Source organism: Rhynchophorus ferrugineus, unplaced genomic scaffold, assembly GCF_030347505.1.
Source record: "Rhynchophorus ferrugineus isolate W39M unplaced genomic scaffold, kcgeb_rfMv2 rfM1, whole genome shotgun sequence".
Taxonomy (NCBI): domain Eukaryota; kingdom Metazoa; phylum Arthropoda; class Insecta; order Coleoptera; family Curculionidae; genus Rhynchophorus; species Rhynchophorus ferrugineus.
In genome coordinates, this window is record NW_027472580.1 from 14,251,466 (window position 1) to 14,274,595 (window position 23,130).

Genomic DNA, 23,130 nt, shown 5'->3' on the forward strand with positions numbered 1-23,130 from the left:
AAGATGATATGTTATTATTACGAACAATATACAAAATAAATATGATACGCTTTTTAATTTTTTAGCAAACTATATACCATATTTATTAGATATTTTTGTCTTTTGTAATATATTTGTAATTCTATGCTATATAGTGTAACAGACAATTTTAAAAATTGAGCTACAGAAAATAAAACATAGTGTATTAATTGACAATTCTCCTCAATTGCACAATTATTAATAACAATAGATCTTCATAAATAAATAACTATTTTTGAGGACCATTGCTGATATTTATCAACACTGAGTTTTAGTTCGGTTTAGGTTTGACATACTACAAAATTCTAATCTAAATGAAATAATTGAACAAACATGTTATCCAATATAATTATATAATATAATATAATTTATTTTAATATTATAATACATTTAAAAACTACAATTTATTATACAGCCACTACTGCTTTCAAAAATGTTGCATACATCTGGCAACCGGACGACTTTAAGAGGCTCATTCGTTTACGTGTTCGAACTGATCAGACAGCACTATGTATGTTTTTTAACTAGAATAAAATGAAAAGGAAAATATTGTCTGATTCTGAAACGAATTTACATATTGCGGCAGGCAATAGATTAAACATTTTGATGACGTCAAATACAAAAGAACTTTGAACAGACTATATATAGTTTGTATATCAATGAGTATTATAAAAAAATATTAGAACTAAGAGTTAAAAACCATGATAAAAATATAGTTAGATTTAGACACAGTGAAGAAAGTGAAAAATGAAATATTTATACTGATGAGCGAAATTTTCAAAAAATAAAAGTTTCATGTAACATCGGAATGATTATAAATATGATCAAAGTATTGATTCTGTTCTTTTTACTTGGGCTCATATAAAATGACATCAAAATTAAAACATGTTAAGAAAACAAAACATGTTAAAACAAAATAATATTAATATTTTGAAGGTTTTTCACTTAATTACTGAAAAATTTGTTATAATGCTCAACATGAACAACATTTAGAAATACATATTTATTTAAAAGACCTTGTAAAATTGCATACTTTTTTACACCAGTTCTGTGCAATAAAAAATTGATAATTATTTATAGATCTATACGTTAACGTATAAGTAATACGCACAAGTAACACAAGTAGTTGTTTCATAAGTGGGTTAGGATAATGATCATGTAGGGGGGGGGGGGGAGATTTAATGAAGGTTTGTAGACCATGCACTCTATATATTTAGTATTTTATTTTCAGAAGTATTTTTATTATTCTTCGACTAAGAGATATTTTTGATTCTTATGTCTGGTTTATAATATATGCAAGAATTTCTTTAGCCTTAATATAGAAGGGTTTTGCCATTGTAAGATATATAGGTTAGAAATTGAGGAGCTATTTCTTACAACTTTTATAAAATAAAAAAACAAATAGAAATACAGATGTAACATTTGTTCATCGTTTAAATAATATCACAAACTTAGAATGGGATAAATAGCTATTCCCGATCCACATTTCCAGAAATATAGAAGTAATTTTATTCTTATTAAAGACATCCATATTGTTAGCATCTCATATTATATAATTGTTTACTAGTAGCTATGATTCCTCTGAATACTGCTTCGAAAAATTACTTTTTTTGATGAGATTTGAGAACTGATCTAATTCTTTTTGGGCTTCGATACGAAGCTCACATTTTTTATTAGTCATCTTTTTATTTAAATGAGTAGACTTTGTATGGGGGTTTAAAATTTTAGAGGTGTTTGGATGATATTTAAAATTATCGCTTTACAATAAACTGTTGTTATATATACATATTTTGAAGCTAGTGTGGAGATGTGGTGGGGGCGCGTAAGGAAATCCAGTTCAACATTATCCAGACTTATCAAAACAATGTTCCTCGCGGCATTGTCGACGCTTCATGACATGGTAGAGGTGAAGACACCCATAAAGGTCAAATAATACTAACTGTCAGCGAAATAATTATACCGTTTGTGAAATAACACCAAGTGAGATTTCTTGAATATAAAAATCGACAACTGCTCAATAACAGTAGGCTTACACGAAATTTGAAGACAAAACAAAATCCTTTGAAATAATATAGTTAAATAATGTGTAAAAAGTGAGCTGTGTTTTAAAATTTTGTGAAGTTTCGGTGCTAAAAAGAGTAAAAAATTAAGGTTAGGTTTGAATTCCTTGATTTGGACATTACTAGGTAGTTGAGGTTTACTTGGATAAATCACTAGATAGTCGTATTTAATAACTAGTTGCAATATGTATAAATACAATGAGTGTTGGTGTCTATTTTTTGCTGTCCCTAGAGGATTTAGTTGTACATCGAATATTTTGTTACTACAGTTTATATATTATGTTAATTAATCTGATTAATATTGTGCTGAGTAATCTATCATATTGGGCCAAATATGAAAACCAAATTATTTAGACAAAAAGCAGTATCAAACTCGGAATCTCGGTCTAAGGCTGTAGAAAATTTACAAGTAGTGGTTAACAAAATCTACCATTGAACTTGACACTGGAAAATACAACTTAATAGCTCCCAATCTGTCCATGTTAATATTTAGGTGCGGCGAAATGACAAAATCCTACTTATATCACTTGGTGGATGCGCGATTGCCCAAGCAGAATCAACCAAATACCTCGGAATATATCTCGATGGTAGGTTTTATGGAAATATCAAGATGAAAAACAGAACCGATTAGACTTAACGTCTCGCAAATCTACTGGTTAGCCGGGAGATACTCTCAACTTGATCCAAAATTAAAGAGACTGGTTTCTCAGTCAACCATAAAGCCAATTTAGACCTTTGGTGTGCAAATATGGGGTTGCAAGAAAATGTCAAACCAACTAGTAATCCAAACCTGCCAAAACAAAATTCTACGATTGATTACAGTAGACTTATAGCTGCGTAACCAACGAAGATTTCGCTTTTAAATATTAAATAATGCCACTAAATAACAGCAACGTGGAAGAAATACGGCTTCTGGACAACATGCACGAAAAGAGAAGATTGAAGCGAACCAAACCATATGAACTTGTATAGTTCTATTTACCCTTAACTATAGTTTATGTTGTTTATTGTTATTTTAGTTAGGGAAATATATACTGATGTACGATCCGTACTCGTCTAGTTTTTGTCTTGATACAATTACAACAAAACAGTAGTAATAAATCAATTTATAAATTAAGGTTATTCTAAGCATATTTATTAACATTATAATATTGGAGATATATGTAAATAATATTCAATTAATTATTTAGGATTTTATTTTGTTTATTTATTACTTTATAAAGTTTTATAGTATTTTCTTACATCCCTTTTATTTCTTTTTTGATATAATTAAAATGTGGTCTAATATTTAAACTTAAATAAGATCCTGACGGTGAAGATAGTGTCTGATCAGTGAGAAGAATTTTTTATATTATTTTCCCTAATATAGAGATTACTATTGAAAATAATATTTTTTAAATACTTTTTCTTTGTTACAGATTTGTCTTGTTGCGCACACACGACTGGAACCTGCAAAAGCGTCTGTGGAAACGTAAGTACGCATATGGGAAGAATCAAATTCCACTCGTCTCTCGAAAAATAATTCGAAAATCTACCGAAGAATTGGTAAATCGCCGTCCAAGGAGAGCTATAAGTAGAATTTGGCGACAGCTCGCGTTGGCGATTGTCCAAGAATCCGTATATTTCCAACTGAGAGAATCCGCCATGTCTTTAACCCGCTCTTAGGACATAATTTGAATTTATTATCGGAACACCTATTTTGCGGGACAGGAATGGGACAATTTAGAAAGGGGACGATAAATCTCGGGTCTGCTGTCCCCATAAATTTAACTATTATGATAAATGAGACGAAGAATATTATGGTATTATTCATACTACGGCTCCCGCTTCGGCTATCTCATTAAATTCATTTTATTTTATGTTTTCGTTTGACAACTGAAATTGATTTCACTAATTTGAACTCTCTCTTGTTTTCTCTGGTGTTATTTTCGTAAACTCTGATTTATTATTATTATTGTTAGTATTATATTTATCGTTGTTTTAGTGGTTTTTCGGTTTATTGTACTAGCTAATTTTCCTCTGAACATCAAACGTGTGTTTTTATTGCTGTAAAATATTTTACAACTTCATCTGTTTTGGCATCGGCTCATTAAATATATTACTAATAATGCTTTTATCTAGTTCAAATTGATTTTGAGCCAGCATGGTAGCATAGTGGTCGAGGTGATATTGCCGGAAAAATCGCGTTTATAAAATATTTGTGCTTTTTATTGAAGTTTGCTATTCACCAATTATTGAGATCAAGCCTAAGATTTGGGGGACATATTAAGCAATAGATAAATCGCAGATTGTAAAAAGATAATCAAAAATGTTATTAAAATTGTGTTCTGAATGAGTATGTAGTAGAAAAGTATTTTGAATTAAATACTGCACCACAGTACATTACACTACACAAGATCAAATGCTTTGATTCTTTTGAGTCTGTTTGTGTTTGGTTATAGAGAACAATTTCTAATTTGTTATGGGTCGAAATTATGTAGTTCTTTTTCGTCATTTCTTGCAACATTTTCCAGACTTTCTAGAAAAGATCGTTGTCGGCTTAGCAGTCACCGAATCACCCATATTTTACTTCTTATTTTATTTTACTTCTTCTTATTTTACGTACTTCTTCAACATTGGAAACTGCCAAGCTCAGCTATGCTGCATCGTTCTGAACAAGTGCTATTCAGTAAGCTCCTTTTTTGGCGAGTCCGCTGGGTACGGCAAAACTGCTTATTTCAGCTACAATCGTGTAATATTCACCAATTTCTCTACGCGTGTCTGATTATTGTAGTTTATGAGGATGATTAGGAGGTCATTTTTAAAACTTTTTCCAGATTTTCTAGGAACGTGACCATATTGTGTTAAAAGAACGTTGTTGGCTTGGCAGCCATCCAATCATCCGTTCATTTTCGTACGTCTTCAACATTTCAAGTTCACCTCCTTTTTGGCGAGTCGGCTACATACTATTTAACGCGTGACTAATGATTTAGCGTCGATTATTGACTATTGCTGGTTCTTTTACAACAATGTGTCATCAAATTTATTTAATTAACGTCTTTAGACATCAGCAGTAACAGTTTAAGTGACATACATACACCTTATAGAATTCAGCATATCTACATCAAGATTTTATGACTAATATTCCGCTGCCATATCAATCAGGATGGTTCTTCTGTATTTATCCATGACGTCTTGCATTTGTTATTATCGTAGTAGAACACTCTTCATCGCCAGTCGCAACACATCATAGAAAACTCTTTTTTTATGAATAAACTTTTTTTTTGCTTTGTAGCGGACAAAGCACGATGTTGAAACGGTTTAAAATGACACTTTCAGTCAATTTCTGTGGTAGCTGGTGTCTTTCCTATTGAATTTTTCCCATAGCATACGCATGGAAACAGTTAAGAACTGTTAAGTAAGCAGATAGGAACTTTTTGGTCCTTGGAACATCAAAATCAACAAGCAACTCTTCTATAGTTGAACCTAAAACCGTTAATTGAAATATGGCGGAGCAGCATCACCATAAATTACTGTGATGGTGATGGTGAGTGTTTGATGCAGATTTCTTCAATTAGAACAGAATTAGTGAAGCTTGAAAATGTAATTTTGAATTTCAGTGTTACTAAATTGGAAATTAATGGAATCTAATAATCGCTTACATTAATACTTCGCATCTTCAACAATAGATATCGCTAATTTAACTCAAAAGCACCTAATACATATTTGCTGATATACGGAATTATGTGTTGTATTATTTGTTTGGTTGTAACAACATGAATAAATGTTGTCTTTTTTAATTTTATATGCTATTTTTAACCGACTTCAAAAAAGGTTCGACTGTATACATTTTTTAATGTATGTTCACCGATGTCTCTGTCAATTACGGACCGATTCTCAATATTCTTATTTTATTCTAAAGAGTTGGTAGTAGTTAAAATAATATTGTAAATAGACAAATAGGTTCAGGTACGTATTAAGCTAAATTATGTGTATATTGTTGAATATAAAATACGTGTATTAGACAGGTTAAATAAGATTCTTTTTTATTTTTAGTTAGTTATTATAATGATTATTATGTACATATTTTATTTTAAAACGTTTTTTTTGTGTTAAATATATAAGTTTTTTTTTTTTACTTTCTAGGAGTTCCTTATTTATTTTTTGAAGTCGGTTAATTTTTTGTTAAAAATATTTTTTTTGTCTTGCTGTTTTGTTTTGTGATATTACCTGGCAAAGATTTTTTTATGGTCATATTTATTTTATCATATTGTCATATTAATTATATCATGTTGTCATATACACGTTTAGTATAATAATTATTCAGATGTATTAGGCATTGCTATTTATGGTGCTAGGTAGATGTAACATTACACTTTTTCTAACTCTATTTTTTCTCCTCTGTTCTCTTTTTCATCTTTTATTGTTATTTCATAATCTTAAAATTGACTGAAAATATTGAAAACTTTTTAACCAACATAAAATTATTTTTAAGTTTTATTGTATTCTGTTTGTTATATTAGTTATTTATTAGTTGTTGAAGATATATATTATCTTGTATTCGTTTAGTTTCAAATTTTATGGAGACATACTATGTTTTTAGAGGAACAGTAGTGTCTCGTGTAATATCACAAGTTTATCACAGTGTAACCAGGAAGTTCTGATCTATGATTGGTTTAAATTATCTGGAAATACTACAGATATTCACCTATCTAGAATATAATCATTTTTTAGTTCACTCAGTAGACTCACTTTTTTTGAATGGTTTCTAATGAATGTGTATGTATTTTAATTAATTATTTTTTCTGTCATTGATAAGCTAGTGTTCTATAAAGGTGTATCTATGGATGACCCAAAATTTAATTAGAAGTAAAAAATTGTTTTTTTGTTTTATTTAAATGTTTTAATTTTACTACAATGTGTGTTAACGCACTTAAATTGAGCATAGCTTGAAAAATTGATAAATTTTTTAAATAATACATTAAACTAATTTCAAAACTTTGCTGCTTTATTAAATATTAATATATTTTATAATAATGTCTAATTGTATTGAATAAGATTAACTAGTTAGCAATTCAATTAAGCTTCATTTCAACGAAATGTCAATGACCCATCCGAGCATAACATTACAGTAGCGGTTAAGCCGATAATATATTGTAATAAAATTGACATAATTGATTTTTCTACTTAGCTTTCTCGTTAATATTCAGTCAAACGGGTCAACAATAAAAAGGCGATCAAATGGATTACGGAAGCTAACTGAACACAAATCAACGCACCTACCGAAAAATACCCTAAAAATAGCTGTAAAACATGGCGTGATTGAATAAATCTTCGTGAATGGATTCCTAAATGAAATAGTTTGAATTATTGGCGTAGGTGGCACCGCTGCATAACTGCGACAGTCACTCATAAACCCTATTAAATCATTAAGTCCACTTAACAAACAGCCGTTTAGCATTCTACGCGTTGGTTGTTCTTGAACAGAAAACTGGCCGGAAATAGTAAAGTTCCGGCTGAATGTGTTGTTTGCATCTTTAAATAGGCAACAATGGGTACAATGTTATTCGTACATATTTTAGATAAATGTATGGAGTTTAAAATTATACAAAATATTTTTAACAAAATATTGTACTGACTTCAAAAAATAAATAAGTAACTCACTAAAAATTAGAAATAATCAAACTTGGATTTTTAACAGAACAAAAACTTAATATAAAATATGTACATAATAATCGTTGTAATAACTAAATACAAATAAAGCAAAACCTTATTTAACCTATCTACTACATGTATTTTATATTCTACTATATACACACAATTTAGCTTAATACCTACCTAAACCTGTTTTTTATTTACAATATTATTTTAACTACTACCAACTGACTACTTTAAAGTCGGTGCCGAACCCAAACAGTTCATTTGATTGGTTTTGCTTTGATTATTTTTAATTTTTAGTGAGTTCCTTATTTATTTTTTGAAGTCGGTTTATTTTTTTGTTAAAATATTTTATTTTTCTCTCTTTGGTGTTAGATATTTATTCAATAAATTACGCAGCTATTTTATATAATATTACAATGAGTAGGCCAAGTAAAGGTGCAGCCCGTATGAGGAAAAATAGGAATAAATAAACAGCGATTGAAAATAAGGAGCGCTTCAGGCCCCGGGGTCCGCTACATAGCCTAGGTTATTTGACAAATGTTCTAATTAAACAACAACACAAACTTATTTTCCCCACCGTGAGTTCATCACGTTTCTTTTTTATATTCTCCTTCTATCAAATCTTGGCATTCAGGGCCATGCCAATGTACTTTGGTGTATTTGCATATGGAATTGGCCTCCCATTAATAAAAATACGTAATAATGAAACTTTAAAATAGATACTTAATTTTAAAAGCTTAGTGTATTTTGGTGCTTAATTTTAATGGGTTATTAAAAATATCGGTACTCTTTAAAATATATAAATAATATTGTTATGTTTCTCCTTTTACAGTCCTTTTGAATATTCATCACCGTATCTTCTTGTGAAGTAAAAGTTAGAAATGTACGATTTCAGAATGGCTTATATGGCTAGATTTCAGGTGAGACATATTAGGTTCTACCGAAGTGATGTAAATATTAATGCAATATTGATTTGCTCTTTCACCATTTTTATGTACTTATTCTTCAGAAAAAACCTAATACCAACACACCAGTTTGGGTTTATTAACACTCAACATTTGACCAAATCCAGAGAATAACAGATCTTATTGAAAAAGCCAACGAAAATAAAATAAAAATAAAAAATAAAAAAAAGATAAAATAAGAAAATAAAATAAATAAAAAATAAAAATAAGAAAATAAAAAAGTATGCTCAGCTATATTTTTAGATGTAGCACAAGCTTTCGATAAAGTTTGGTATGAAGGCCTTATTCATAAACTACAGAAAAGACTACCAAAACAACACACCGAACTATTAAAATCATACATTACAACCAGAATGTTTCGAGTCAAACAAGAAGAAGCTTACTCTACAATAAAAGAATCTAAAGCAGGTGTACCACAAGGAAGTGTACTGGGACCAATGCTTTATCTACTCTACCCTTGCGATATACCACAAACGGAAAATATTACGATAGCTACATTTGTTGATGATACTGCGATTATAGCTGTCGGAGACAATAGTGAACAAGCCTCACGAAAATTACAAATTACAAGCCAACAATATAAATAATTGGACACAAGCTTGGAAAATAAGAATTAATGAAAGTAAATCCGTACATATGCAGTTCACTTATAAGCAGACCGTGCAAGCACCCATAACATTAAATAATACTATCATTCCATATAGCAACAACGCTAAATATCTTGGAATGAATCTCGATGCAAAACTTCGCTGGAAGGAACATATAAAGAAGAAAAGACAATAACTGGAATTGAAATATAGGAGAATGTACTGGCTAATTGGGAGGAAATCACAATTATCGGTACATAATAAATTGCTATTATATAAGCAAATATTGAAACCTATATGGACATACGGAGTTCAATTATGCGGATGTTCTGCAAAGAATAACATAAATAAAATAAAAATTTTCAGAACAAAGTCCTGAGAGGTATTGTGGGTGCACCCAAATACTATAGGACTGATTATCTACATCGAGACCTTCAGATACCCACAGCCAGTCAAGAAATTAGGGGAATTGTAAGGGGGCATGAGGAAAGACTCCATTCTCACACGAATATTGAAATGTTACAACTATTGGATACCACCAGAACAGGACATATATTGTCAGGTGCATATATTAAAAAGTTCAGCAGTGACATGTATAAATATTATTTCAGCAGAGATTGAGATAGGGCCGATGGGTCCTCCTAGTTATATATCTAGATTTAAGTTATCATAAATAATATATCAAGTAACAATATATCAATTAAATAATAATAAAAAAATGTACTTATTCTATTTCATATCTGGTTCTAGCTGCAGCTGTAGTTCAAGGCGAATTAGCGAAAAATAGAGTTATAAGTAGGGAAAAAATAATTTGAGGAGAAACGTAATTTGAGCTAATTCTACTTCATTTATTTCAAAATTTAATTTATCCATATTGATTGTAATATCTAAGAAATTTAGATAAAAATCAATGTATTAATTTTGCTTTTTTGTAACCAAATATGGTCATAACTATATACAGGAATTCTTCATCAATATCTAATCTTATTGACTCTAGTTTCGTTAAATCCCCACTACACTTAATTAGTCGTAACTATTCACCATTAATACATACATTGACTGCAAGGCTTGAACCATTTTTATGATTTTAAATGCAGTTTTAAATGTAATAAGTTAAGCGGACATTTCTGTTCATAATCAACAACTGTCTGCAACATTTCAAAACTTATAATAATAAAACAACATGAGGATTTTATTGAGCGTTAAATATTTAAATGTATGTTTGATGTGTTCATGTTTATAGATGCATAAATACATAGTGATTCAGACAATTTGACAATAAATAATTGTATTATATTAACTTTTTTATTATATTAATGGCACAGTAGCACTGATGTAATGATTTTAAAAAGAATACTCAAACTTTTATAGAATTGAAATGAGTGAGTATTCCAGGCATATTATATTGTAGTATATTAAGTAAAATTATTATCAGTATAACAGTGGTCAAGAAAGTTAATAAATGCAGATAATAACTGTAAAACGTAGACAATAATAAATCGCCACCTGTGAGAATAGTATTATTGACATTAAGTGCTCTAGATTTATTAAGACAAATCAAATTGTTTCGACAAGAAATCTACTAAAAGAATTATGATGATAATTTGATGCGAAATGCGTTTGAATAGTTAAATCAAATTATTAAAGAGTCAGAGACAAAATAAACAAAATAAATAACGTCCAACCTCAAACGTTATCAACAGCACGTTATTTACACCAACACAAAAAAGGTTTAAATTATATATTATAATTATATTATAATACATTTTATGATGCAGCTTTGTGATAAGCTTATTTTACACAAAAATGTAATTTTGAAGCTTATTTTATAATAACCTAACAATCTTGTAAGCATGTGCAACTACAATACTTCATTAAGTACTTTATAAAAACTCTGTTTAGACCAGTACTAACGTATCAGATTTTTCTAGGAAATCTTCAACTAGATATCTGCTTAGTTCCTTTTACTTTACTTAACTTCAGTAGCAACATTTGGTGATACTTTGTCTGTGTGTAAGTTTTGTTCGAAATGTTTGAAATTTTTGTTTGGCATAACATATAGGCCAGGTTGTAAAAACTTTATTAAATCACATTCTTCAATAAAATATATGTCTCTTACACTTAACCTAGTGACGTATAATCCGAATTGTATGATTTACAAAAATCCCGATATTTCATATTGGCCTTTAATATAACCTATGAGAGAGTAGTATAACCATGATGAGATTTGAATCACACTTGTTGAAGGCTTCAATTTAATTAATATTTTCCGCCAGTCTTTCTTCAGGGAATTCAGTTAGAAGCTCATTGTCCACTGCCTAGTTGGCATTCGAATCTTGCAGAAATATATACTGAATTCACTTATACTTGTAAAACTAAACCAGTCACATTATTTTGAATATAATTTTGTATACTATTTGGTAACTGAAAAAGAACAAAATTATTAGGGACTTATATTCACAATAAATAAAACAATTGAGGCCTAATCTCAAATGTTATCAACAGTATTATTTTCCTCGATATTATGTTAATTACACTATTTAGACATAATCAACATAAAGATACTTAAAACAGTAAATATCTACATTAGAATGATATTACTGCTGTGAATAAACTAGAGAATTATAAAATATCTAGTTATGATACAAAACTATTAAATTAATGTATAAATAAGACCTGTACCCATACAAACCGTTCAATGTGATCAAAAAAACTACGTTAGGTGCAGAAATGTACCATTTTAGCGAGCATTTAAAATTTCATTATTTCGCCAATTTTTTTTTCAAATCGATTTTCTTGGAGAAATAACTTTTATTCAGGGTAAATACGTGGAATTATCATATAGTGGTTTTTCAAAAAATAGCTAGTCAGCTAGCCCATTGTTAATGGTATGAAATTTTGTACGCTATAAATATAGCATTTATCTATAAAAAATAAAAACAGTGAAATATATTTTTTTAAGTAAATTTTGATGAAAGATATTTTTTAAATATATTTTTTCAATAATTCAGTATTTACGATAAAAATAAACCGACTGCCGTTTAAAAAATATATATCTAGGGATGTCTTTAATTATTTTTTTACAGTGCATAGTTTTATATTGTGTTTTTTAGAGTGTACCATTTCCCAGTATTTATTTTCAGTTTCAAATCAGGCGTGTTATAAATTGAGAAGCGACATCCGGTAGTTTGAGATGAGCTTTTTGGGATTCATATAAACGCGGGCAATTTTAAAATATATGTTCGAAACTAAACCTATTACCATAGACAGAAAACCGATAAAATCGAACACATTCGTGCATGTTCCAGATATTCTGGCACAATTAATAGTTGCCCGAGCGTATAAAGTGGAAAAGGCAGCCCACTTAAATCTAGAGTGGATAAAAACGTCTTGTCAGGCGTTTATAGTTCAGTCGCCTGAAAGAGGCTATTTCAAGCCCCGGTGAAAGATGAATTGGTATCATTTCCTCCTTTATCGGCCGATATAGTTACAGGCACGAATGGTAAGAGACGTAACTTAAAACTTCTTTGCCCGTTTGCCTGCTCTATTAAATATATACATTTTATATGTTTTGAGTTAGAGATAACATTAATTAGGAAGCCGGAAGGGTAACGGGAAGGGGTAGAGGAAGGGATTATATTAATATAGTTAATTAACATTATATCTGACAGATAACATCACATTTCGGTCCTTAAAATGTTCGTTTCTGTTCTAATTATTGAGCTAATTGAGCTAATAATTGAACACTTCGCTGATTCTATAATAGTCACAGCAATACCTTATAGCTACGAATAGTTCTTGTTAGTTGTGGATGTGGATGGCTCTCCTGGATCCACAGTCTTTTGCTCCTGAAATTGTTGTAGATTTTCATCGACATATCTATTTGAAAGCTATTTGAAAGAACATTTTTGGTCACTTTACTCCTAGGTATATTCCCTTTTTTGTATCTTTTTTTATCGCATATGAACTTCAGGAAATTGTTGATTTATCAGTTGATAAGCTGTCTTAAAGAGTTTCAGCCAATCATAATTTTCAAATCGTTGAAACTAAAACAGAAAATTGATATATGATGGAGCAACATCACCATAAGTTGCTAAAAGTATTTTATGATCAGTAGAAACAGATTTTTTCGAATTACTCGAGAAACATAGTGTAGGAAATGTAATTTTGAGCATCCCATAAATATCTAATACATTATGTAACACAAACTTAGTATTTACTGTTTCTGATAATAAATATAATTTCTGTCATCTATTGATGTATTATTGTTTAAAAGCTTTTATAAACAACGTAAGGGTTAATCAGAAGGTGCTGTGTATATTATGATATATATATATATATATATATGGTAAAAGACCAACGTTTGACCACACCTTGCAAAATCGGTAAAAATTTACATGGAAAAGCTTAAATGAGACATCCTACTGTATCGAAATGTTGGAAAAAGAATTGGCTGGCGATTGTGGTCGTTCCAGATAAAGTTTTAACCTCTGTTATAATGAATATTCAACATTTGTTTAAGAAATGAGCGAAATTCAAATGTAGTCCTAACATAAAAGTGGAGAAATCAACAGAACATATAAGGGCTTCTTAGAGATTTATTATATTATGATTTAAACAAAATATAAATACAACTTTCCTGTAACTTTACACAAAAAATAACCTATAACTTTCTTAATTACAACAATACTAATTACAAACTTATTAAAATTTTTTCAGTAATTGAAAGAAACTAATGAACTGAAACTGAGCACTGAAAGTGACTAATGACGAAATCTTTTTAAAAGACTAGACTAGACCAACTATTAATTTACTGCTAACAATTATTATTACAATTTACACACGATTGTCTATCCAGTGACAATCTATAGTTATCACACTTTACATCCCTTCACTCGGGTACTGTCATGCAAGTTCCTAGGGTTTAATCATCTTTAGTCTGCGAGCAGAGTACCATCCATGCAGTAGCTGAAGCGCCTCTAGACTTATTTCTGCCTTGACTGTAGGATTTTTAAAGTCACGATGCAAATCTTCATAGCATACATACGAAGATGCGTTCACAGCGTTACCCAATAGCTTGTTCTGGTTTTTTTACATTCCTATCGCGGGCAAAACTTTTATTGTGATTTGGCATTTCAAGTTTTCTTCCAAGGAAACATATATTTGTTTATATTTTATTTTGAGTTAGGCTAATTAGTTTTTGACATGGTCCTTCTATTTTAACTTAATATATACTGTCATGCCTAAATATTTAGCACTATTTACATATGGTCCTATAGCACCATTCAATTTCAAGCCTGGTGAGTTGTTTACTATCTTGTGGGTAAAATTAAGAGGAACATATTTTATCTCATTTAATTTTGTTCTTCATTGTTTCGTCCAGTCTATGAGTCTATCGCTAGCTGCCTGTGGTCTCTTCAATGATGTTTCTTGGTTTTTATCCACTTAGCGTCATATCATCCGCAAATGTAGCTACTGTACTGCTTGAGGAACTGCTGCTTACATTTCTTTTAGATCAGAATATACTTTTTCTTCTTTAATTCTGAAAAGTCTGTTGTAGATATATGACGATAAAAAACATACAAAAATATATAATACTATAAAGCCTAATAAGCATACAGAAAAAGAAAATGTTTTTTGTTCTTTATTAAGAATATCCGTATGAGGGTTGCATTTATATTTTGTGCCTTGACTTTTGTTGAGCGACAATACTGAGTGTTGTTAGGCTCCATGTGACGTTTCTAATTGAAGGTTTGATCTCTATAACCATAACTTTTTTCTGAAGGTTTTTTCATTTCAGCACCGATTTGAAAGTAGCCATTTGGTAGTAGATAAAATAATACTGTAAATACACAAATAGGTTTAGCTAGGTATTGCTAGCTAGCTAAATTGTGTGTATATAGTAGAATATAAAATACTTGTAGTAGAAAGGTTAAATAAGGTTTTTGCTTATTTTTATTTGGTTATTACAACGATTATTATGTACATATTTTATTTTAAAATGTTTTTTTTGTGTTAAAAATCTAGGTTAGAGGATTATTTTTTAATTTTTAGTCAGTTACTTATTTATTTCTGGAATCATATAACAATTTTTTTAATAAAAATATTTTATTTCTAATGTGACTAATAATAGTATAATGAATATATGAGTATATGAAGACCTACATTTTCTAAATCCTACTGGAATACACGTTGGTGGTATTCGGCTTATAAAAATGCAAAACAGAACAAATAATATCGAAAAAGATGAGCCATAAATTGACCGCACAAACAAAACCGGAGCAAAATAAAATGTCGACCACGATCACCGAACATGATCCCTTGGAGAAGACAAAGACCCATCGGGTGGCAACACTTTTGACAGGTATCGCATGGTGCACGCTCTACAGGGTGTTTGGTCCCGCTGCGCCGAAATATGTCGCGTTTGTACGGAATGCAATCTCAATCATATATCACTGTTTTAAAAATATATCAGGTGTCCTCGAAGATACGACCGTCTCGAGGTACCACGGAATGGCTACGGTTACACATCGTTTGGTTCTTAATTGTGTGAATGCTTTCGCGTGTTATTTAGTGAATTGCCTTTGATCTGTCACGTTATGTGGGCTGCTCTAAAACTGATCTAGGAGTTATGATTATTCTTTTCTCTCTTTATTGCTATACTTCTTTATTGTTATATTGATTTAAATTATTATTCGTGACTACAAATTTACTTAAACAAATATATTTCACAATTGATATTCTAGTATATTTTAAATTACCAGTTCAATGTAAACATATTTTATATAAATTTATTTATTATTTATTATAGATTTCTATTTTATTGAAAAATTAACTGGAATTAAAGGAATTATACGAATGCAGTAACTATACGAATGAACCTACAGTAATTTTACGAATAATTTGTACCTTTCGTATTTTTTTTTATTATGTTATAAAATCTCCTTTTACCAACGAGGTTTTATCTGGACTAGACCTACAGTTTCACGTGGGCTCCGAATCTCGGTCCTCGGGATTTAACCTGCCGATTGACCCATGATCAACTTAGAAACCATCCCAGATGACATCCGGTCTTACCCAGCCTGGTTACTGGTGTGAGTGGGATGATTATTCCTTGTTGGGTTTTCCATTGATGCCTACAAAGACATTTACAATTACAATTACAAAAATAAAGTACATCCATGCCCCAGCAGGATTCTAACTCGCGATTATCGCAACATTAGGAGTACCATCCTATCGCCTTGACCACTGCACCAATCAAGGCGGTATTTTGTAATATTGTTTGAAGCTGTATTTTGATATAATTTTTTCAGTTTAAATAAGTTGGGAAAAATTGGTACGATATATATTAATCAATATATTTTCCATATTTTTCTATAAACCTGTTAACTATAAGTTGTAAGTAATAAAATTGAACAGATACCTGATAATTTTGTTCTGTTCCCAAGAGCTTTCTTTTTGTCTATTAAAAGAAGTAGATTTAACTTTCAAAATTGTACTTTTTACAGAATTTTAATAATACAAACTTAAATAATACAATTTTAAATAATATAAACTTGTGGCAAGTTTATGTTGTTAGTTATAGGTTATCCTTCATGTTGTATTTTTAAGTATGTTTATTTGTAGATAACCAAACAGATATAGATATAAAATAAAACTCAGCTTAATATCAGACAACATTAGAGAAATTACTTTATTTAGAATAATCAATTGCATCAGTCAACATATTTTATGTAAATATTTATTACCTATTTCTCTTTTGTTAAAACATGATCTCTAATTATAAAGGGAATAGTTTTTGTTTAATAATATTAGGTAATTGTTTAAGGCTATATATAATTTGTTTCACTTTAGCATTTGCTTATAAAAATTCGAACGAATCGATTAATATATTTTCAATAATCAATATATACCAATCAATATATTTTCAATATTATTTCTGCAAACTTTTAACTATAAGTTGTAATTATAGGTACCACGTCTTTACATAAGCGAATGATTTTGCATCTGATACTCTTTATCCTTTTTTTATCGATACTCGCTGGCCTTTTTTTGCAACAATATGTTATTTAATTTATTCAATTGACATCTGGAGTAACAGTTTCATTCGTCTTTGTCATGTTGTAATATACTACAACTTGCTGACCATATGCCCTTTGATATCGATGAGGATGGGTTTTTAGAGCTAGAGCATGATTTTTGCTCTTAGAATTGCCTTAATAAATTTACTTTTCATCTTCAGTCACAAATAATACTAGCGTCCTCTGTTAGTCTATATTATTTTAATTCTTGGAATGTAGGTTTATAGTGCTGGAGATTGCAACTTTACTGTGCGCAGGTTAACAAGCCATCTAGCAAGGTCACCTTGAGAAAAGGGTAGTTAGGTAGTTAGTGTGATAGAGTAGTAAGAAATAGTTAGGATATAATGGTGGCCTTTCAATTGTAATAGCTACAAACTCTTGTCAATGTTATAATTAAATACAAAATTGTAGCATTAAACTGAATGGGACTGTAACTATTTACGTCAATGTATCATCATTAAAAATTTATTACAAGAAATGAGCAAAAATGATTCGGCAATTTATTAATATGTTTACCGTCCAACGGATAATGATACCTAAGAAAATATCTGTAGAAGAATTTCGAGCAATTAATTAAAAGCCTGATAAGAAAAGCCTCAGGAAATGATCTGATGCTTGGAAAAGACTAGAACCACTTGAAATTGTATAATGAGTGTGACATATGTGGCTTAGTTTGGTATGCAACAAAAGTTGTGGTAACCTAGATTATTAGACTGAACCATCATTTACTAATTACTAAGTTCTTAGTATTTTTTAATTCAACAAATAAATGGACTGAGTACTTTTTGTCACCACTAAATATTTATGATACGAATAGAGCGAAGCATTCTTACAAAGAGAGATAATTAACGTTAGAAATTATTTCGTAACCCAACTTACGTTAGCATAGAAAATATATATTTTTATTCTCCACACTGCTCTTAGTAAAGTCTGCCAAATAGTGAACACTGACAGTTTTATAGTAATTAAAACATAGCTATAACTCATTAAGAACTTTTTGTTTCGTAATAACGATGACGATAGGCTTTGGATATCCTGATCACTTAAACATTTCCAGATTCTTGACATTTTAAGTTCTTCTCAAATCAGAAGCTTTACGAAAATTATTTAAAAATTAGTTTTAAGTGAGTGATATTCCAATAGACATTAAAAACTGTTTTATTTAAATATTATGGGATGCAGATGTTTATTTTTTTGATGAGATTAAAGAGACATTCGAATGTGAATATTTGCCAAATGAATTTTAACTAGCATACAGTAAGTTAGTTATTATTTCTATAGCTAGAGGAGGCTACGAATGCCCTGAAGGCTCTAGTCTTCAACTGTGAGCTTATGTTATTATCATGATAGGTCATGGTCACACTTTTGGTGATATATACTGTTTTTTTTTAGCTAAATATTATAAAATAAACATCATTGGATAACAAATTAGGTTAATATACTGTGTGATCGGTTACTGAGATATTATTATAGGAAAATCCAATCCAATATCTTTTAGGACCTCATGTGGGAACTCCCATTGATACGGAGGAAAACCACCATCGCCTTGGATTTTAAATCGTTCATTCAATTTATTTTCGTTTTAACTTTTAATGACAATGAACTATTTGAATGCAGATACCAACTTTCAGAGTATGTTAACCACACTCGAGTGTTACATTGATTTTAAGACTTATAGAATTCTACAGGTTCATCAGTTGTACCATTAATTATTAAAATAAAACCATTAAAAATTATATGCGTAATACCAGTGATAACAAAATTGATTGCAATATATTTTTTCAAATAATAAATGTGTTAATATATTAAAATATTAATTATTTCTGGAAAAATACTAAAAAACAGTTGTATACATGAACACTATTGAAGACAACTTTTTCAGATATTGGAGAGTATTTTTCAGTTATGTAAACTATTGGAAAAGAAAGCAAATGCATATCAATTTCTTCTCTCTATCTCAATGTTAATATCATTTATTTAAGTGTTTAATGAGTTTGTAAGGGATGCGAAAATTTTACTTCATTGGACTGTTTTTCCATATAACCAGTAATTTTAATTTATTTTGAATCCTAATTCAAATTCTTTTTCTATTAAATTCTTTTTTTTTTCTATTTAAACTGGTCCTTTGTGTCAAGATTCACCCCAAGATACTTTGTTACTGAATAAGATAATAGTATTATTCATATTTATTGGTATATGAACACCTTGGTTGTAGATGTATATCACATGTATAGAATGGGTAAAGAACAGACCCCGAAACATTGCCTTGCGATACACCTGCTTCAATATTTTCATTATTGAGTAAGATTCTTCTTGTTTAACACTAAACATTCGGGTTGAGATACGTGAGTTTAACGTATTGCTTCAGATATAAACATAAGTTAGAGTATTGTTTATTTTTTTAAAGTAATTGAAGATTAAATTGATTATCACCATTCTAAGAGCATATAAATTTATCATAAAGGAATTTTGATTTATCGTTAACCGGAAACCATATAGCGCAATCTATAATATATACCCTGGATATTAAAAAAATATTATAGAGTAATGAAGAAAATAACACAAAGCGTGTTACTCAGTGCAGTACAAGCGAACATAATATATCGTAAAATTAACCTAAAAATACTACAGAATAGAATTTTGAATGCAATGTCAACGAAATGTGCATACTCACTTAAAAACGGTATTGTTTTTATTTTTGGGTAATATAGTAACAAGCCAATTTGATGCCTAATAATGATGATTGAAGAAGTTAGTACGTTTATTTACAGAATAGTGGATTTTTGAAAAAAAAAACTAAGATTGACGGAAAAAAACATTGAAATTATTTTCCGTTAATAGTTAATGATACTATTATAAATATTATTTTATTTTATCGACGTCCGCTATATAATTTCATTCGGAAATGAAGTTTTATCAAATGTATGATTCAACATTAAATATTCTATCGGCGTATGTTGGGAATCAATTGTAGGACACAACGTCTGGACGAGCACATTATCTATTACTTCGTTTAAAAAGCATTTATCGGCATATGGCGGTCAAAGAACTTCCATTCGATGAAATGTATTCGACGTATTACGTTATTAAATATGGCTTTTTGCATTAATTTAATCGAGTAGGTGGCTCAATAATGTCTATCTACGTAATAATGCGTAACATAATTTAAACATACAAGAAACAGGTTCTAATGGTAAATACGACTTGCATATTTACAGATAATTAATACAAATAGGTTAAAAATTATTTTTGCCGGCCTGGTGGCGCAGTGGTAAAGGCGATGGGATGGTCTTCCTACTCTTGCGATAGCCGCGGGTTCGAATCCTGCTCCGGCATGGTCGTATTTGTTTGTGATTGTTTAAAATTTGTGAATGTTCTAGGCAAAAGTATAAAATCCGACAAGAAAAATGATCCCAGTCACGCCAGTAACCAGGATGGGTAAGACCGGATGTCATCTGGGATGATTTCTAAAGCTGGTCACTCGCCAGTCGGTAGGCTTAATGCTGAGGACCGTGGTTCCGGAGCCCACGTTAAACTTTAGACCCAGTCCAAATAAACCTATAGTTGATAAAAGCAGACTTTAAAATATATATAAAAAAATATATTTTTTATATATCTTCTATATATTTTTTGGGTATTTTAGTTAGCTCGGTGAATAGAGGTAAAACGAAATGAAACAGCTTGGTTATATGGTGTGACCGTTATTTTATTGAAGATTTAAAAGTATAGAAATAACAATGGATAATCCTTTATTTAGTATTAAATATTTCAGTCATTTTATTTAATAATACAATGGGTAGGATAAGTAAAGGTACAGCCCGTATGAGGAAAAATAGGAAAAAAGAAACAATGATTGAAAATAAGAAGCGCTTCTGGTCCCGGGGTGATAAATTTTCTAACTAAACATCAACAAAAAGTTATCGTCCCCGACGGAAATCGACAACGCGACCCCCGTTTTTGGACTAAATGCTTTAAACATTACACTATAGAAGGAGTCGTGTACAATATTTTCACGAGGTTTCAAATGAATGACTTCCGATTTTCTATCATATCAGCTCAGCAATAAAATTAAACACAAATATCTGATTATTTTAGATAAAGAGTATGTGAAAACATTGTACGCACCTTTGAGCTTTTCCCTCAATTTCCCCCTTTCCCCCAATCCTGATTCGGTTCCAATGGGACCACTTCGGAAGTGCACTTTTTCGAATAAAAAAATAATTTTGAAAATCGGCCCGCAATCGACGTGGAATTTGGCGAACATACTTTAACAAAAATAAATAAATAAATAAATATATATATATATATATATATATATATATATATATATATATATATATATATATATATATATATATATATATATATATATATATATATATTACAGCCGAATATAGAACCTTCTTTTTTGAAATCAGTTAAAGAAGCGGCGCTGGGTTTACCTGTTGACGAGACTAGGGCAGTCGATGGTGGCACGTCTGAACTGAACGATGGTCAGTTACTGAGTTATGAAGGTACCTTTCAATTATTTCTCAGATAAATGTCTCGAGGTGCCAGATATTCGTTATGTGTACCAATTGGCGCAGCTGCGTGTGTTCAACATCTGGGATTATATTTGTAGGTATTTTGTAGACCGTTCCAAACTTGCTGAAAAAGTGGTGTTACACGCTTTAAACAACTTCACAGACGCACACCACATAATTTCGAACGAATAGTTTGGTTTCCGTGCCAAACAGTCAAGCTTCCATCAAAATGCTCATGTCGCAGCAACAATCCATCAGGCATTAAGAAAAGGCCGAAAACCGGAGCCATCTTTTTAGATGTATCCGAAGATTTCGATGAAGTATGACACCACGGTCTATTATTTTAAGCGAAATAGCTTGATCTACTGAATGACCTAATACCCCTGAGAGATTCATACTTGGATGGTATGTCCTTTCAAGCGAGGATCGGTGACGCAGTCTCCTCGTAAACAGATTTCCGCAGGAGTCCCGTAAGTTCCTCCACTAGCCCCAGCCCTATTCAACCTCTATATGGCTGACTTCCCACTCCACAAACATTACCACACAATATTTTAGATGATACCGTTTTTTTTTAATAATTCGCGACAGACTTCAAATCCAACCGAACCAGGCGATTGCGTGGTACAAATTCTGGCGGCTGAAGATAAATCCGGGAAAATCTCAGGATAGCAGGAGACAAGAAGGAGTTCCGCGCCTATCACCTGCAAATTGATAAAGTTCCTATCCCCTGACTCCAGAAAGTTTCATATCTCGGTCTCCAGTTCGACCGCAGATTCCAATGGTCAGCTCAAACACAGCACGCTATTTGCAAAGGCAATGGCTTGTACAGCCTACTATTTCCACTTCTCTGTAGAAAAAGTAAACTCCCAATCCCCCAGAAAGCGACACTCTCCAAAATGCTATTCCATCCAGTCTGCCTCTACGGAGCACGGGTATGTCTCTGAGAGACAACTTGATCTACTCTACTAGTGCTCTAATACAAAAAAGTTCGCGCGTTACTCAATGCCTCATTGTTTATGAGGAACGTCAACACTCACCTCGAATCAGGTATCCCGTCTTTGAAGAATTGTTGAAGTTTGCGAACACTGTAATTAAATCCCTACCAATCCACAAACCTCGGCAATAAACCAACCACGACAATCCATATGTGGGTTATACGGGTTACGACTGACCCAGGTTCTCTATCGGCCGTAAAACATTCACTATCCCGAACCCGAAGCGACATCAGCAAAAGACCATTTGGTTCTAGCTGGTCA

General features: G+C 30.8%; 1 protein-coding gene across 1 annotated transcript in view; it reads left to right on the forward strand.

Annotated features, from left to right (window-relative positions):
• Window positions 1-23,130, forward strand: part of Reck (Reversion-inducing-cysteine-rich protein with kazal motifs) — a 164,840-nt gene that overhangs the window by 38,272 nt on the left and 103,438 nt on the right. The window contains exon 2 of the mRNA XM_076401879.1: window positions 3,497-3,549. Coding sequence (XP_076257994.1) covers window positions 3,497-3,549 — 53 coding nt within the window. The remainder of the gene's footprint in view (window positions 1-3,496; window positions 3,550-23,130) is intronic.